The 19,325-nt window shown below is 42.9% G+C and overlaps 1 protein-coding gene and 1 long non-coding RNA gene across 2 annotated transcripts; one reads left to right on the top strand and one right to left on the bottom strand.

Moving 5' to 3' along the window:
• Window positions 1–657: 657 nt before the first annotated feature.
• Window positions 658–17,005, top strand: LOC118938307 (myosin heavy chain, embryonic smooth muscle isoform-like). Its single transcript, XM_036941169.1, has 5 exons — window positions 658–709; window positions 972–1,181; window positions 1,465–1,572; window positions 15,556–15,719; window positions 15,814–17,005. The coding sequence occupies exons 2-5, from the start codon at window positions 1,011–1,013 to the stop codon at window positions 15,968–15,970; spliced, it is 600 nt and encodes a 199-aa protein (XP_036797064.1). The 5' UTR covers window positions 658–709; window positions 972–1,010; the 3' UTR covers window positions 15,971–17,005.
• LOC118938308 lies at window positions 9,258–11,866 on the bottom strand. The gene is made up of 6 exons (XR_005035558.1): window positions 11,767–11,866; window positions 11,474–11,605; window positions 9,990–10,656; window positions 9,814–9,893; window positions 9,436–9,573; window positions 9,258–9,332 (listed from the first exon to the last, which is right to left on the bottom strand). It is a non-coding gene; the product is annotated as an uncharacterized LOC118938308 (long non-coding RNA).
• Window positions 17,006–19,325: the final 2,320 nt, after the last annotated feature.

The raw sequence follows: 19,325 nt of genomic DNA on the forward strand, positions 1-19,325 counted from the left end.
CACACACCAAAATGTTGAAAAATAATTTACTAAATGAATTTAGCATGTATTCAGAGTTATTCCTATTTCATAAAATATACAAAATAACTAGGTTCTTGCCAATACACCTGTTTTTTATTGAGAAAACATTGGATTATCTTTCTCCCACGCTCCCTGGGCCACTGATGCGTGATTGTATGGGATATGGGAAGAGGCTAGGACATTCAAAGTAATGTTACTGTCTATCAGAATCAAAACAACTTTTATTAGCCAAGTGGCCTACATTCACACATTCACAGAATTTGACTCGATGAATTGGTGCTGCCAGCAATAGACAAACATAAAGACACATTTACAGCCTATACAATATACAGTAAACATAAAACATATTTATTAGCTTCTATCTTTTTAAGATACTTAAGAGAAACATTTTATTATGGAAAGTAAAATGCCTATTTCACTTCAGTTTACGCTCATCTGATACAGATCGAATGTAGCTTTGCAATGGTTGTTAGGAGGACCTTTGAAAAAGAAAGGGAGAGCTGCACACTCTAGCGCAGACTCAATAATTTAATAACCTAATGTCCAACCTTTCCGACCGACAAGCTGTCTTCATCAGCGTATACTGTTAGGAGCACCTTAACACAAAAGGATCTATTAATCTCTGACCGTACCTCATTGAAAAGTTGCCACTCTGCCTAGTGACTGTAAACTAAACAAAAATACTAACGTTAGTGCATTTGTTGTATATTTGCTGTTCTGTAAACCCAGTTGGTCACTACCACACCAGTCACAACTGTCAACAGATCATGACATAAATGCAAGCATCATTTGTTCTCGCAGAGTAGATTGTAGATCCTACTACCACCATGGAACAATCCATTATTCAGCCCTACCATAAAAAGTACCCTTATCTCTCTCTCACGTTCCCCTCTCTCCTTCATTCCCTGTTTTCCTCTCTCCACCTCTCTCTTCCCCCTCTCCTCCCCCAGGTGGACACCCTGACCCTGGAGCTTGTGGCAGAGCGCAGCATGGCCCAGAAGAGTGAAAATGCGCGCCAGCAGCTGGAGAGGCAGAACAAGGACTTGAGGGCCAAGCTGGGCGAGCTGGAGGGTTCCGTGAAGAGCCAGTTCAAGGCCTCCATCACCGCCCTGGAGGCCAAGATACTGCAGCTGGAGGAGCAGCTGGAGCAGGAGGCTAAGGTAGAAACACAGCAACTCTCTTATAACAACTCCATACCTTATTAGACAAGGTGAAATAGGAGACCAAGACTCAGGAGGAGTTCATGACGGCCTTAGAACAAGCTAAGCCCGTTGGAAGAGAGGTTCTTGAATGTGATCTAAATCTTAACGTGATTAATGTAATGAGTCAAAAGCAATCTTAAGAGATGTACTTGAAGATCTATGACTGACAGCCTTTGTTACAGTGCGGTTCCTGTGGTGCTCTAACTGTCCTATGACCTCATTCCTCTGTCCTCCTATCAGGGAGCGAGCAGCGGCCAATAAGCTTGTGAGATGGACAGAGAAGAAGCTGAAGGAGGTGTGCATGCAGGTGGAGGACGAGCGCCGCCATTCCGACCAGTACAAGGAACAGGTGAGGAGCTTGTCACGGAAGTTTGGACGTCCCACATATTAAAGCTACAATATGTCACTTTTTTGGGAGACTTAACCAAATTAACATAGAAATTTGAGTTATAGATATTTAATTCTCATTGAAAACAAGTCTAAGAAGCGATAGATCCGTTCTAAGTGCTCCATTTCTATGCTTTTAGTTTAGTTTTTGCGTCTTTTACTTTCGGTTTTGTACAACAGCTGAAAATATATAGATTTTTGGTTATGGATTCTCTACACAATGACTGCTTGTTTTAGCACAAACAGAAATTAGGTGAATTCTGCATAGTCCATTTTTAAGATGTTCCACAGCTAAAGAAGGATTTCTATCCAATTCAGTACAACTTGTAAAGGTGGGACAGGATTGGATAGGTGTGAAGATTTAGGATTGGAGTCTTTCCTACAGTAGGTTAATTCCAGTAACCACTGGACCATAGGAATGCTGAGTATTGTAAGTATTAGTATTGACTGTTCATCATTGTTGATGTCTGTTGTGACACCTGGCTGGGTCAGAGTGAGAAGGCCAACTCTCGTATGAAACAGCTGAAGAGGCAGCTTGAGGAGCACGTGCCAACGCCTACCGCAGGAAGCTGCAGAGGGAGCTGGACGATGCCACTGAGAGCAGGGAGGGTCTCAGCCGTGAGGTCAACACACTCAAGAGCCGCCTCAGGTATTTAGAGCCCCCCCCCCCCACACACACAAACAGTTGTGTATATTGGCCAAATTGATGGTCCTCGTTACTAATACCTCTCCTGGCCCCCTCTGTCCCCTGAAGGCGTGGAGGCCCCATCAGTTTCTCCTCCAGCCGCTCGGGCAGGCGTCAGCTGCAGGTGGAGGGAACATCGCTCGACCTCCTATCCGACGATGAGGTGGAAAACAAAACCACGGACGCCAATGCCAACGAGACGCCAGCAGCTCCCCAACCAGAGTAGACGCGCTCCCTACAGCCCAAACCGTACCCCTGTCCTCCTAACCCCAGACACCAGCAGTGGACCCCACTACTCTGCCTTACCCCTCTATGGCAAGCTGCAGGGCCAAGCAAATCCATCACCTCCTCCATATGAATATACCGCACATCAAGCCTTGGATTCGTTTTTAACATCAATTGCAGATAATAGTGCATTTTTATTGCATAGGCGTCTGAGTGTGCATAGGCACTCGAAAACAAATAGCAGGAGTTTACCATAATTATGTTAAGCTACTTCCCTGGAACAGCCATTAGAATCAAACAGCCCTCTAGCTAGAATTAACCACTGTCATTTCAGCTGGTTTACTGGCACACAGGTGGACGACTGCACACAAGTCGGTAAAAACATGTGTCTTTCATGATTGTACAGTATTGGACCAGGATATGTAAAACAAAGCACAGCATAAGCGAGGGAATTATTTTTAAATGGTAGCCTAAATGAAATGACGATCACACCAAATTTTTTTCATCAAAACCACCACTGTCATAGAGATACTGCAATCCACTTAGTTTAGTATAAAAATAACTATGTGACTAACTCTTTGGTAGCAGGTTTGTAGTGAATTAGATTGTACCACGCCATGTTGCCTCAGCATTCCCCCTATATATATGACCAGCAAAAGACCCTGTTAACTTGACCAATATAACCTTGTCCAATAACCCACCATTTTATATTTGACATATCAATCTACTTTAAGTGGTGTACGATAATGTGTGGAATTAGGTTTGTCAGACTTGGAGCAAAGGCCCTTTTTTTTAGAAAGACAGCCCAAATGTGTGCTTGACATACTATAATATTGCTATGTATAATTCTGGCTATTCAGTTATGTTTTCTGTACCATGTACAAAATACTTAACTCAAAAAGGTCTCTTTGACATCTCGTGTCACCTTCATTTCAATGCATTTCAAATGGCTGAATAATATTAGCATGATTTACAGAAGGGTAATTCATCTTTTATTGACGTTTTATTGAGTGTTAGAGCGTTGGTTTTAATTCAGTGGTTCAGGGTAGAGCAATCATTCAATTTGAATATGCACACTTGTTGATGCCTTGATTATTAAATGTTAAACATAAATGACCATTTTGTAAATGACTAATTACATATTTGAGGCCTTTATTATTATTTTAAGCCAGAACAAATTGGGGGAAAAAAAGGTTTATCTGTTTCTTTTGAAAGACACTTCTCAATAAAGACATGAGGGGGAAAAAAGTGTATAGTGTTTGAACCAGTTTCATAGCTTTAGTGTCATATTATACCATAAGCACCTCTCCCATCGTGTTGGTGTGAACCAGTGTTATAACATAATGATTTATGGAGCCTTCTGTCTGCCAGGCAGAAAGTAGAATTTCATTGGGTTCAAAGCTTTAACATCCTGAAGGTTGTTATTATTAGTGGACTGGCTGTTGACGACCAGGTATTCATTATCTCCTTTTATTTCTTGTATTTCTAGACTTTTTTTGTTGTTGTTGTAAAAGACCAATAAACATATCCATTATAGAAAAATATTGTTTTTCTTCTATATTTCTTGTGCAACACATTGATGTCCTCTTAGTCTTTCCCACAGTAGTTGTGGGTCAAGACTGTCTCCAAACTGATATGTGATGTATGGTCTATGTTACATTGCCATTCATTGTTCCATTACTTCATTGTATTTGTGGTTACATTAAAACCCTGAGGGAGTGCGTAGATAGACTGTGCACAGACACACAATATTGTTGTAATATTAACTTTTTCCTCTTTTTACCCAACATGAATGAATGATAGAGATTGCCTCTTATACAGTGCATTCAGATCGTATTCACACCCCTTGACTTTTTCCACATGTTGTTATGTTACAGCCTTATTCAAAATGGATATAAAAAATCATCAATCTACACACAATACCCCATAATGACAAAGTGAAGACAGGTTTTTAGACATTGTAGCAAATTTATACAAAATAAAAAAAAGAAATACTTGTACATGATTGTACAAGGTTTGGAACGGAACACACCTGTCTATTTATTTTATTTATTTTTGATTTCACCTTTATTTAACCAGGTAGGCAAGTTGAGAACAAGTTCTCATTTACAATTGCGACCTGGCCAAGATAAAGCAAAGCAGTTCGACACATACAACAACACAGACTTACACATGGAGTAAAACAAACATACAGTCAATAATACAGTATAAACAAGTCTATATACGATGTGAGCAAATGAGGTGAGATAAGGGAGGTAAAGGCAAAAAAAGGCCATGGTGTCAAAGTAAATACAATATAGCAAGTAAAACACTGGAATGGTAGATTTGCAGTGGAAGAATGTGAAAAGTAGAAATAAAAATAATGGGGTGCAAAGGAGCAAAATAAATAAATAACATAAATACAGTAGGGAAATAGTAGTTGTTTGGGCTAAATTATAGGTGGGCTATGTACAGGTGCAGTAATCTGTGAGCTGCTCTGACAGTTGGTGCTTAAAGCTAGTGAGGGAGATAAGTGTTTCCAGTTTCAGAGATTTTTGTAGTTCGTTCCAGTCATTGGCAGCGGAGAACTGGAAGGAGAGGCGGCCAAAGAAAGAATTGGTTTTGGGGGTGACCCTAGAGATATACCCGCTGGAGCGCGTGCTACAGGTGGGTGATGCTATGGTGACCAGCGAGCTGAGATAAGGGGGGACTTTACCTAGCAGGGTCTTGTAGATGACATGGAGCCAGTGGGTTTGGCGACGAGTATGAAGCGAGGGCCAGCCAACGAGAGGGTACAGGTCGCAATGGTGGGTAGTATATGGGGCTTTGGTGACAAAACGGATTGCACTGTGATAGACTGCATCCAATTTGTTGAGTAGGGTATTGGAGGCTATTTTGTAAATGACATTGCCGAAAGAGCAGCAGCAAGAGCGACATCATTGATGTATACAGAGAAGAGAGTCGGTCCAAGAATTTAACCCTGTGGCACCCCCATAGAGACTGCCAGAGGTCCGGACAGCAGACCCTCCGATTTGACACATTGAACTCTATCAGAGAAGTAGTTGGTGAACCAGGCAAGACAATCATTTGAGAAACCAAGGCTGTCGAGTCTGCCGATGAGGATGTGGTGATTGACAGATTCGAAAGCCTTGGCCAGATCAATGAATACGGCTGCACAGTAATGTTTCTTATCGATGGAGGTTAAGATATCGTTTAGGACCTTGAGCGTGGCTGAGGTGCACCCATGACCAGCTCTGAAACCAGATTGCATAGCAGAGAAGGTATGGTGAGATTCGAAATGGTCGGTAATCTGTTTGTTGACATGGCTTTCGAAGACCTTAGAAAGGCAGGGTAGGATAGATATAGGTCTGTAGCAGTTTGGGTCAAGAGTGTCCCCCCCTTTGAAGAGGGGGATGACCGCAGCTGCTTTCCAATCTTTGGGAATCTCAGACGACACGAAAGAGAGGTTGAACAGGCTAGTAATAGGGGTGGCAACAATTTCGGCAGATCATTTTAGAAAGAAGGGGTCCAGATTGTCTAGCCCGGCTGATGTGTAGGGGTCCAGATTTTGCAGCTCTTTTAGAACATCAGCTGACTGGATTTGGGAGAAGGAGAAATGGGGAAGGCTTGGGCGAGTTGCTGTGGGGGGTGCAGTGCTGTTGAGCCAGGTGGAAAGTAACCAGGTGGAAAGCATGGCCAGCCGTAGAAAAATGCTTATTGAAATTCTCAATTATAGTGGATTTATCAGTGGTGACAGTATTTCCTATCTTCAGTGCAGTGGGCAGCTGGGAGGAGGTGTTCTTATTCTCCATGGACTTTACAGTGTCCCAGAACTTTTTGAGTTAGTGTTGCAGGAAGCAAATTTCTGCTTGAAAAAGCTAGCCTTGGCTTTTCTAACTGCCTGTGTATACTGGTTTCTAGCTTCCCTGAACAGCTGCATATCACGGGGGCTGTTCGATGCTAATGCAGAATGCCATAGTATGTTTTTGTGTTGGTTAAGGGCAGTCAGGTCTGGGGAGAACCAAGGGCTATATATGTTCCTGGTTCTAAATTTCTTGAATTGGGCATGCTTATTTAAGATGGGTAGGAAGGCATTTAAAAAAAATAACCAGGCATCCTCTACTGACGGGATGAGATCAATATCCTTCCAGGATACCCCGGCCAGGTCGATTAGAAAGGCCTGTATAAGAAAGGTCTATATAAGGTCCCAGTTCACAGTGCATGTCAGAACAAAACCCAAACCCTGAGGTCGAAGGAATTGTCCTCCATCATTCCTAAATGGAAGAAGTTTGGAACCCCAAAGACTCCTAGAGCTGGCCGCCTGGCCAAACTGAGCTATCAGGAACCTGATGATTGAACTCTTTGGCCTGAATGCCATTCGCCATGTCTGGAGGAAACCTGGCACCATTTCTACGGTGAAGCATGGTGATGGCAGCATCATGCTGTGGGGATGTTTTTCAGCAGCAGGGACTGGTAGACTAGTCAGAATCGAGGGAAAGATGAACGGCACAAAGTACAGAGAGATGCTTGATGAAAACCAGCTCCAGAGCGTTCAGGATCTCAGACTGGGGCGAAGGTTCACCTTCCAACAGGACAACGACCCTTAGCACACAGCCAAGACAACGCAGGGGTGGCTTGGGGACAAGTCTCTGAATGTCCTTGAGTGGCCCAGCCAGAGCCCGGACTTGAACCTGATTGAACATCTCTGGAGACCTGAAAATAGCTGTGCAGCGATGCTCCCCATCCAACCCGACAGAGCTTGAGAGGATCTGCAGAGAAGAATGAGAGAAACTCCCCAAATACAGATGTGCTAAGCTTATAGCGTCATACCCAAGAAAACTTGAGGCTGTAATCGCTGCCAAAGATGCTTCAACAAAGTACTGAGTAAAGGGTCTGAATTCTTATGTAAATGTGATAGTTTAGCTTTATGTTTTCTTGATAAATTTGCAAAAAAATCTAAAAACCTGTTTTTGCTGTCATTCTAGGGTAGATTGATGAGAAGAAGAAAAAATAAATGAATCCATTTTAGAATAAGGCTGTAACTTAACTAAATGAGGAAAAAGTCAAGGGATCTGAATACTTTCTGAATGCACTGTAGGTACATTTATTCACTACCATGTACAGTAAAAGAACATTAATTGCACTCGGTCGGTGAGATGTTTTATATTTATATAATTGTAAACATACAGTAGATGGCCTAGAGTGGGTACATGCTTTGTGGTGTAGGCTGTTTCTTCTGGTGGTCTAGGGCAGCCTGGTGGTCTAGGGCAGCCTGATGTCCAGGTGGTCTAGGGCAGCCTGGTCTTCTGGTGGTCTAGGGCAGCCTGGTGTTCTGGTGGTCTAGGGCAGCGTGATGTCGGATAGTCTGATGGTGGTCTAGGGCAGCTTGATGGTGGTGAAAGATAGTCTGATGGTGGTGTAGGGAGAATTGATGGTGGTCTAGGGCAGCTTGATGGTGGTCTAAGGCAGTTGATGGTGGTTTAGGGCAGCTTGATGGTGGTGTAGGGCAGCTTGATGGTGGTGTAGGGCAGCTTGATGGAGGTCTAGGGCAGCTTGATGGTGGTGTAGGGCAGCTTGATGGTGGTCTAGGGCAGCTTGATGGTGGTGTAGGGCAGTCTGATGGTGGTCTAGGGCAGCTTGATGGTGGTGATGGGCAGCCTGATGGTGGTCTAGGGCAGCTTTATGGTGGTCTAAGGCAGTTGAGGGTGGTGTAGGGCAGCCTAATTCGATTAATCTGATGTTTCTTGGTGTGTGGTAGGTGCTACTCCAGGTGGTCCCTGAGCGCTGTGCATCTCCCTGAGTTTAATGATGGGTTCTCCTGATCCTTCTCCTGGTAGTGAGGGGCCTGGTCTCCTTCACCTGCTCCACTTCAATGAGAAATGACAGGGAGATCTTACATGTACATACAATGTCTGAAAAATAACACATACAGAGGGATTACAGGTGAAAGGGACTGATTGTCGTCATTGACTCCATTTGTGACATTCTTCTCAAATTTGTGGCCTAGAGCCTTACCTGCAGACATAGAACAGGATGTAGGCAGTCTGTGCAATCGCCTTCAGCACAGTGGCCTCATCTGTCCTCAAGACATGTGCGTCATCCAGGCAGAGCCACCCACTGCCACGGCTGTCCAAAACATCACTGATGTAGTGGCCTAGGGAACAAGGGAAACAAAATAGAGTGTACATTTAGCTTTCATAATTGTGTGTGCGTGCCTGCATACCTGCGTGCCTGCATACCTGCATGCCTGCATACCTGTATACATGTTGTCTCCCAGATGTGAGATCACACTTGACAATTTGTAGATATTTTCTGGCTGGTGTCTCTGTAAGGAAACACATTTAATAATAGGATTGTTATTTTGTCTACAGGATAGGGGTGCCTTCTATAACTGCCTTATCTTGATCCGCCCACTATCTCAACTATCTCAACTGGATCTAATTATCTGTTATCTGTTCTATTTCTCTCTCTCTCTCTCTCTCTCTCTCTCTCTCTCTCTCTCTCTCTCTCTCTCTCTCTCTCTCTCCTCACCACAGCGGCTGCCTGCTGCTTTTCCTCACTGTCAGCTGGTTTCTCTAGCTGGTCAGAGGAATTTGAAGCTGGTGGGGGTATATCAAATATAGTGTAAATACAAACCAGAAAGTGAAGTGGAAACCTATCAACAAATATACTCTTAACTTCAGCTTCCGACTTGCTTTCCTCAACAGTCCTGTTTCATGAGAGGGTATTATGCATGATGTGAGTAACACAATGTCCTACCTGGTCTATCAAGGGTGCCTTTCGGGGAGTTTGCAGGTTTGTTGTCCATGTTGTTTTTCCCCAGGGAGCTTGCCCTGTGTAAATTGATGGCATTGAAAATAAATATCAAGTGTGTGAAAATCATGGTGTGTGTTGGCTACTCAATGTGCAATGTCCCCAAACAGAGTGTAAACCAACCTGGCTCCATACTGGACATGGGCTGTCTTCCCACATACGGCTGGGAGGGTTATTTCTGCAGGGATGGACATGGGATCATCCACCTTCTTTGGCTCCCAGTCGCCTGCAGTAAATCGCTTGATATGAAGCATTAGGACCCTGCTCAGAGACAGACAGGCAGGCAGGGCAGACAGACAGACAGACAGACAGACAGACAGACAGACAGACGGACGGGCGGGCGGGCGGGCGGGCGGGCGGGCGGGCGGACGGACGGACGGACGACCAGGTAGGCATTCACACAGACAAAGGAATCAGTCTTGTACTCAATTCAATAACCCAGTTTGGTGAGTTAGATCAGGACTGTCAATTGTAATCTGAGATGATGATGGGGGGACTCACCGGGGCAGCGTGAGGAAGTGCATAGTCACAGATGCCATGCTGCCTGAGCACACCCTGCATGCACACTCTAACGCAGATGGCTAGGTGACAAAGGATAGCAATACAATTATGAACATTATGACATTAATGATAGTGTTCCTTGACATACTAACTCTTGGTTTAAGCTAAGTGCTGACCTTAAAGTAGAGGTCCAGGCTGTGTGGCAGGTAATGGCTCAGGCTCAGGGACAAGTGATTGTAATCCTCCTGACCATACACTATAACTCCACAGCTTCAGAAGTACGGAGAGAAATGCATCAGCTATCCAACACAAACCTTTTGATCCTCTACACACTATCTTAATGCTTTACCTCTGTATCCTGCATATTATGCTGACATTAAACCTCCTCACAAATGTGATGATGACATCAAGGTACACCGTATACAAATGACAGCTGTTACCTGGTGCAGGTACGGGAAGTCTTCAGCTTGAATTCTAACTGCTTCACGGGGCAGGTGTATGGCTCTGGTGAGCCCTTTAATGCCATACCCTCCTCCTTCAGCTGAAAGAGGAGGAGCAACACACATTCATGGGCATCCTAAGAGAAGAATGGGAAAGAAGCAGAAAATACATCAACAACTACAACTGAAACAGAGCTGGGGAAAAACACTGTCCCGTGTCCCAGGTTTATTGTTAAGTGAGTCTTTTAGCAAATAATATCTTACCTGTTCATTGTCGTCCTCATAGTCCTCATTGACAACGGAAAGACAGCGCTTGACTGTTTGAAGGATTTTCTTATTTTCCTTGTTCTTAGCATTAACAGTGCCTCCAGAAAGCCTGGCCTGATGTAACTCGGCAAAGCAGCTGTGGAGGGAGACAAAGAGCATGCATTCAGGTTTCACTCTCTCACCTTGGCCACAGATTAGCTCTGTGCTTCTACTTTAACTTCTGATCAAATATGATTCAACTGATTCCTGACTGTGACAGGAAATCATCTCTGGTGTTAATCAGAAGCTGAGTTGGGTGTGGTTTTATCTTAAAAATCATATGAGACACTAAGAGTGTACGAAGGACAATATATATCCATTCATCCATCCATCCATCCATACATACATAGATAGATAGATAGATACATACAAACATACATACATACATACATACATAAAAACATACATACATACATACATACATACATACATACATACATACATACATACATACATACATACATACATACATACATACATACATACATACATACATACATACATACAGATAGATAGATAGATAGATAGATAGATAGATAGATAGATAGATAGATAGATAGATAGATAGATAGATAGATAGATAGATGGATGGATACATACAAACATACATACATACATACATACATACATACCACAGGAGGTTGATGGCACCTTAATTGGGGAGGAAGGGTTCGTGGTAATGGCTGGTTCGGAATCAGTGGAATGCTATCAAATACATCAAACATATGGTTTCCATGTGTTTGATGACATTACATTTGCTCCATTTCAGACATCATTACGAGCCGTCCTCCCCTCAGCAGCTTCCACTGACACATACATTGAGGCGGAACTTGTGTACTGTAACTATAAGCGTCTAGGTGGGTGGGTCAGTGTGTGTACAGGTGGGACAGGAGGGTGAGAGCGAGGCTGTATACCATAGCAGTTTAGAGGAGGGGGAGGAACTCCAGATATTCTGCTGTCTCAGGATGTCTCTGCAAAATGCTGGCAGCCCCAGCAGGCACTGCAGAGCAGAGTTCATGAAGCAGGTGTTGCCAATATTAGGCAACCTGTGGGAAAGAAGCCATCAGTTACACACTAGTATCTGAACTGTGGACCAAAGGTAAACTAATGAATGGATTTGTAATGGATTTGTATTTAAAACAAAAAGCAGAGCTCAGAGATAAGAGTAGGTGTATGTGTGTGTGTGTGTAGATGTGTGTGTGTTTACCCGAGGAGCTTGGTGTTGTCTTCGCCCTCGCCTGTGCAGCTCTGCTCCCCCAGCTGGGTGCTACTCTTGCTGAACAGGTTGGGAAGGCGAGCCATGGCTTCCCGAGACCTGACCAATGGCCTGGAGGAAGAGAGACAGGGTAGAGGCCTCAGTAGCAGTGGCTCAACACCAATCGGTCTGTTTGAACACTGTTTTAATGTACAGGCATACATATATTCCTTACCATGTCATGGTGTGAGTGACCACTCTTATGTAGAGTTGAGTGAGATGAAGGTGGCTATTGTCTACAGTACTTACCTCTCCAAGGAGACAGAGGAAGCCTTCAGGTCAATGGAGGCCTCTGCAGAGAGAGACCGAGAGACGGAGAGCGGTAAGAGAGAAGCTTTGTCAAAGATGAATTGAGACAAGTAGCACCAAAAAATGGCACCCGTTTACAGACCTGCAATGCCAGCAAATAGGGGTACCATTCTCTTTGTCTGTGGAACAACTGCCCCCACCTCTTTGACCTCAGAGCTCATAAGATCTCTGTAAAGACACACAGACATATGCATTAGGTTAGCTATATTATATTGGCTTTTTCATTTCAATTTAATGGTGTAGGTTGGCATGAAATGTGATATCAGGCTGCAGTACCTGGCAGTCTCACTGTCTTTGTTGGTCTCTCCATGGCGGTGCAGGGGGTTTGGAGAGGAGGACTGGGGGGCAGGGGAGGAGACGTGAGTTGTGGAGGAAGGGCAGGCAGGACTGGGGGGAGTTCCAGAGGAGGATAACTGAGTTGAGACTGCCAGGGAAACAGAAGAAGCACTAAAAGGGGAGGAGGTCTGTGATCCTTCCACTGAAGAAGAAGAAGAAGAGAGAGATGACATGTTTAGAGAGGAGAGGGAAGAGAGGCCGAAGATCTTGGAGAGAGTGGAAGGGGATCTGGCAGGGGATCCAGGGGGTGAGGGGGATGGAGTGCCGATTGGTGTTCGGCCAGACAAGGGGTCGAGGGGCGTCAGAGATGTTGTAGACGGTTTCAAATGGAAAGAAGAGACAAAGGAAGAATCAAGTTGGTGGTGATCCTTTACGTTCTTCTTCTCCCGGTTTTTCCAAACTGACGCAGTTACCATGCTGGCATCCAATGACGTCAGTTTGGGTGGGATTGGGAACGGCGATGGACAGCGGCTCCCAATCCCGAGGCGAACTCTGCACTTCTTTTTCTGTTTGGAGAAACATTATATATGTTATATTTGAACTAGCAGCAAATGTCACACCCAAACCACATGATCTGACCATAAAATAAAGAACTCGTTGCCCAATCATATTGAATTCTGTATCATAGGTTAACAAATAGCAAAAATACATGTTTATAAAAATAAAACCATTGTAACCATACAGTTATACCCTCTGTCCCAAATCCTGCTATTTGGCACACATAAATAGACAATGAAACAACTAGTAATAGCTGAAAATAATAGAATATACTCTAAATTGTAACAGAATTAGACAAATTCTAGCCCAGAATTGACACATACCTTTTTACAGCAACACAAACATCCCATTTCAGTGTATTTGTAGACTGTGCCTTAGTTTGCAGAACATCAAAATATGTTGCCTATTTCACATTGTGATGTCATAAACCAAATTATGATGCGCCTGTCTACGCGTTACCAGCGTAAATAGCCAACAAATCACACACACCAAAATGTTGAAAAATTATTTACAAAATGAATTTATCATGTATTCAGAGTTATTCCTATTTCATAAAATATACAAAATAACTAGGTTCTTGCCAATACACCTGTTTTCTATTGATAAAACATTGGGTTATCTTTCTCCCACGCTCCCTGGGCCACTGACGCGTGATTGTATGGGATATGGGAAGAGGCTAGGACATTCAAAGTAATGTTACTGTCTATCAGAATCAAAACAACTTTTATTAGCCAAGTGGCCTACATTCACACATTCACAGAATTTGACGAATTCGATGAATTGGTGCTGCCAGCAATAGACAAACATAAAGACACATTTACAGCCTATACAATATACAGTAAACATAAAACATATTTATTAGCTTCTATCTTTTTAAGATACTTAAGAGAAACATTTTATTATGGAAAGTAAAATGCCTATTTCACTTCAGTTTACGCTCATCTGATACAGATCGAATGTAGCTTTGCAATGGTTGTTAGGAGGACCTTTGAAAAAGAAAGGGAGAGCTGCACACTCTAGCGCAGACTCAATAATTTAATAACCTAATATCCAACCTTTCCGACCGACAAGCTGTCTTCATCAGCGTATACTGTTAGGAGCACCTTAACACAAAAGGATCTATTAATCTCTGACCGTACCTCATTGAAAAGTTGCCACTCTGCCTAGTGACTGTAAACTAAACAAAAATACTAACGTTAGTGCATTTGTTGTATATTTGCTGTTCTGTAAACCCAGTTGGTCACTACCACACCAGTCACAACTGTCAACAGATCATGACATAAATGCAAGCATCATTTGTTCTCGCAGAGTAGATTGCAGATCCTACTACCACCATGGAACAATCCATTATTCAGCCCTACCATAAAAGTACCCTTATCTCTCTCTCACGTTCCCCTCTCTCCTTCATTCCCTGTTTTCCTCTCTCCACCTCTCTCTTCCCCCTCTCCTCCCCCAGGTGGACACCCTGACCCTGGAGCTTGTGGCAGAGCGCAGCATGGCCCAGAAGAGTGAAAATGCGCGCCAGCAGCTGGAGAGGCAGAACAAGGACTTGAGGGCCAAGCTGGGCGAGCTGGAGGGTTCCGTGAAGAGCCAGTTCAAGGCCTCCATCACCGCCCTGGAGGCCAAGATACTGCAGCTGGAGGAGCAGCTGGAGCAGGAGGCTAAGGTAGAAACACAGCAACTCTCTTATAACAACTCCATACCTTATTAGACAAGGTGAAATAGGAGACCAAGACTCAGGAGGAGTTCATGAGCCTTGAGCCATGAGCCTTAGAACAAGCTAAGCCCGTTGGAAGAGAGGTTCTTGAATGTGATCTAAATCTTAACGTGATTAATGTAATGAGTCAAAAGCAATCTTAAGAGATGTACTTGAAGATCTATGACTGACAGCCTTTGTTACAGTGCGGTTCCTGTGGTGCTCTAACTGTCCTATGACCTCATTCCTCTGTCCTCCTATCAGGGAGCGAGCAGCGGCCAATAAGCTTGTGAGATGGACAGAGAAGAAGCTGAAGGAGGTGTGCATGCAGGTGGAGGACGAGCGCCGCCATTCCGACCAGCACAAGGAACAGGTGAGGAGCTTGTCACGTAAGTTTGGACGTCCCAGATATTAAAGCTACAATATGTCACTTTTTGGGAGACTTAACCAAATTAACATAGAAATTTGAGTTATAGATATTTAATTCTCATTGAAAACAAGTCTAAGAAGCGATAGATCCGTTCTAAGTGCTCCATTTCTATGCTTTTAGTTTAGTTTTTGCGTCTTTTACTTTCGGTTTTGTACAACAGCTGAAAATATATAGATTTTTGGTTATGGATTCTCTACACAATGACTGCTTGTTTTGGCACAAACAGAAATTAGGTGAATTCTGCATAGTCCATTTTTAAGATGTTCCACAGCTAAAGAAGGATTTCTATCCAATTCAGTACAACTTGTAAAGGTGGGACAGGATTGGATAGGTGTGAAGATTTAGGATTGGAGTCTTTCCTACAGTAGGTTAATTCCAGTAACCACTGGACCATAGGAATGCTGAGTATTGTAAGTATTAGTATTGACTGTTCATCATTGTTGATGTCTGTTGTGACACCTGGCTGGGTCAGAGTGAGAAGGCCAACTCTCGTATGAAACAGCTGAAGAGGCAGCTTGAGGAGGAGTCCACACGTGCCAACGCCTACCGCAGGAAGCTGCAGAGGGAGCTGGACGATGCCACTGAGAGCAGCGAGGGTCTCAGCCGTGAGGTCAACACACTCAAGAGCCGCCTCAGGTATTTAGAGCCCCCCCCCCACACACACACAAACAGTTGTGTATATTGGCCAAATTGATGGTCCTCGTTACTAATACCTCTCTGTCCCCTGAAGGCGTGGAGGCCCCATCAGTTTCTCCTCCAGCCGCTCGGGCAGGCGTCAGCTGCAGGTGGAGGGAACATCGCTCGACCTCCTATCCGACGATGAGGTGGAAAACAAAACCACGGACGCCAATGCCAACGAGACGCCAGCAGCTCCCCAACCAGAGTAGACGCGCTCCCTACAGCCCAAACCTTACCCCTGTCCTCCTAACCCCAGACACCAGCAGTGGACCCCACTACTCTGCCTTACCCCTCTATGGCAAGCTGCAGGGCCAAGCAAATCCATCACCTCCTCCATATGAATATACCGCACATCAAGCCTTGGATTCGTTTTTAACATCAATTGCAGATAATAGTGCATTTTTATTGCATAGGCGTCTGAGTGTGCATAGGCACTCGAAAACAAATAGCAGGAGATTACCATAATTATGTTAAGCTACTTCCCTGGAACAGCCATTAGAATCAAACAGCCCTCTAGCTAGAATTAACCACTGTCATTTCAGCTGGTTTACTGGCACACAGGTGGACGACTGCACACAAGTCGGTAAAAACATGTGTCTTTCATGATTGTACAGTATTGGACCAGGATATGTAAAACAAAGCACAGCATAAGCGAGGGAATTATTTTTAAATGGTAGCCTAAATGACAATCACACCAAATTTTTTTCATCAAAACCACCACTGTCATAGAGATACTACAATCCACTTAGTTTAGTATAAAAATAACTATGTGACTAACTCTTTGGTAGCAGGTTTGTAGTGAATTAGATTGTACCATGCCATGTTGCCTCAGCATTCCCCCTATATATATGACCAGCAAAAGACCCTGTTAACTTGACCAATATAACCTTGTCCAATAACCCACCATTTTATATTTGACATATCAATCTACTTTAAGTGGTGTACGATAATGTGTGGAATTAGGTTTGTCAGACTTGGAGCAAAGGCCCTTTTTTTTAGAAAGACAGCCCAAATGTGTGCTTGACATACTATAATATTGCTATGTATAATTCTGGCTATTCAGTTATGTTTTCTGTACCATGTACAAAATACTTAACTCAAAAAGGTCTCTTTGACATCTCGTGTCACCTTCATTTCAATGCATTTCAAATGGCTGAATAATATTAGCATGATTTACAGAAGGGTAATTCATCTTTTATTGACGTTTTATTGAGTGTTAGAGCGTTGGTTTTAATTCAGTGGTTCAGGGTTCATTCAATTTGAATATGCACACTTGTTGATGCCTTGATTATTAAATGTTAAACATAAATGACCATTTTGTAAATGACTAATTACATATTTGAAGCCTTTATTATTATTTTAAGCCAGAACAAATTGGGGGAAAAAAGGTTTATCTGTTTCTTTTGAAAGACACTTCTCAATAAAGACATGAGGGGGAAAAAGTGTATAGTGTTTGAACCAGTTTCATAGCTTTAGTGTCATATTATACCATAAGCACCTCTCCCATCGTGTTGGTGTGAACCAGTGTTATAACAGAATGATTTATGGAGCCTTCTGTCTGCCAGGCAGAAAGTAGAATTTCATTGGGTTCAAAGCTTTAACATCCTGAAGGTTGTTATTATTAGTGGACTGGCTGTTGACGACCAGGTATTCATTATCTCCTTTTATTTCTTGTATTTCTAGACTTTTTTTGTTGTTGTTGTAAAAGACCAATAAACATATCCATTATAGAAAAATATTGTTTTTCTTCTATATTTCTTGTGCAACACATTGATGTCCTTTTAGTCTTTCCCACAGTAGTTGTGGGTCAAGACTGTCTCCAAACTGATATGTGATGTATGGTCTATGTTACATTGCCATTCATTGTTCCATTACTTCATTGTATTTGTGGTTACATTAAAACCCTGAGGGAGTGCGTATATAGACTGTGCACAGACACACAATATTGTTGTAATATTAACTTTTTCCTCTTTTTACCCAACATGAATGAATGATAGAGATTGCCTCTTATACAGTGCATTCAGATCGTATTCACACCCCTTGACTTTTTCCACATGTTGTTATGTTACAGCCTTATTCAAAATGGATATAAAAAATCATCAATCTACACACAATACCCCATAATGACAAAGTGAAGACAGGTTTTTAGACATTGCAGCAAATTTATACAAAATAAAAAACAGAAATACTTGTACATGATTGTACATGGTTTGGTGTCCTTTTAGTCTTTCCCACAGTAGTTGTGGGTCAAGACTGTCTCCAAACTGATATGTGATGTATGGTCTATGTTACATTGACATTCATTGTTCCTTTACTTCATTGTATTTGTGGTTACATTAAAACCCTGAGGGAGTGCGTAGATAGACTGTGCACAGACACACAATATTGTTGTAATATTAACTTTTTCCTCTTTTTACCCAACATGAATGAATGATAGAGATTGCCTCTTATACAGTGCATTCAGATCGTATTCACACCCCTTGACTTTTTCCACATGTTGTTATGTTACAGCCTTATTCAAAATGGATATAAAAAATCATCAATCTACACACAAAACCCCACAATGACAAAGTGAAGACAGGTTTTTAGACATTGTAGCAAATTTATACAAAATAAAAAACAGAAATACTTGTACATGATTGTACAAGGTTTGGAACGGAACACACCTGTCTATTTATTTTTGATTTCACCTTTATTTAACCAGGTAGGCAAGTTGAGAACAAGTTCTAATTTACAATTGCGACCTGGCCAAGATAAAGCAAAGCAGTTCGACACATACAACAACACAGAGTTACACATGGAGTAAAACAAACATACAGTCAATAATACAGTATAAACAAGTCTATATACGATGTGAGCAAATGAGGTGAGATAAGGGAGGTAAAGGCAAAAAAAGGCCATGGTGTCAAAGTAAATACAATATAGCAAGTAAAACACTGGAATGGTAGATTTGCAGTGGAAGAATGTGAAAAGTAGAAATAAAAATAATGGGGTGCAAAGGAGCAAAATAAATAACATAAATACAGTAGGGAAATAGTAGTTGTTTGGGCTAAATTATAGGTGGGCTATGTACAGGTGCAGTAATCTGTGAGCTGCTCTGACAGTTGGTGCTTAAAGCTAGTGAGGGAGATAAGTGTTTCCAGTTTCAGAGATTTTTTGTAGTTCGTTCCAATCATTGGCAGCAGAGAACTGGAAGGAGAGGCGGCCAAAGAAAGAATTGGTTTTGGGGGTGACCCTAGAGATATACCTGCTGGAGCGCTTGCTACAGGTGGGTGATGCTATGGTGACCAGCGAGCTGAGATAAGGGGGGACTTTACCTAGCAGGGTCTTGTAGATGACATGGAGCCAGTGGGTTTGGCGACGAGTATGAAGCGAGGGCCAGCCAACGAGAGGGTACAGGTCGCAATGGTGGGTAGTATATGGGGCTTTGGTGACAAAACGGATTGCACTGTGATAGACTGCATCCAATTTGTTGAGTAGGGTATTGGAGGCTATTTTATAAATGACATCGCCAAAGTCGAGGATGGTAGGATGGTCAGTTTTACAAGGGTATGTTTGGCAGCA

Source organism: Oncorhynchus mykiss, chromosome 13, assembly GCF_013265735.2.
Source record: "Oncorhynchus mykiss isolate Arlee chromosome 13, USDA_OmykA_1.1, whole genome shotgun sequence".
NCBI classification, from domain to species: domain Eukaryota; kingdom Metazoa; phylum Chordata; class Actinopteri; order Salmoniformes; family Salmonidae; genus Oncorhynchus; species Oncorhynchus mykiss.

What these genes read in the sequence shown, in the direction of transcription:
- LOC118938307 (XM_036941169.1), top strand. Translation starts at nt 1,011, where the DNA reads ATGGCCCAGAAGAGTGAAAATGCGCGCCAGCAGCTGGAGAGGCAGAAC. An exon ending in AGCTGGAGCAGGAGGCTAAG is followed by an intron (nt 1,182 to 1,464) that starts GTAGAAACACAG and finishes CCTCCTATCAGG; the next exon opens with GAGCGAGCAGCGGCCAATAA. An exon ending in CCGACCAGTACAAGGAACAG is followed by an intron (nt 1,573 to 15,555) that starts GTGAGGAGCTTG and finishes TGGCTGGGTCAG; the next exon opens with AGTGAGAAGGCCAACTCTCG.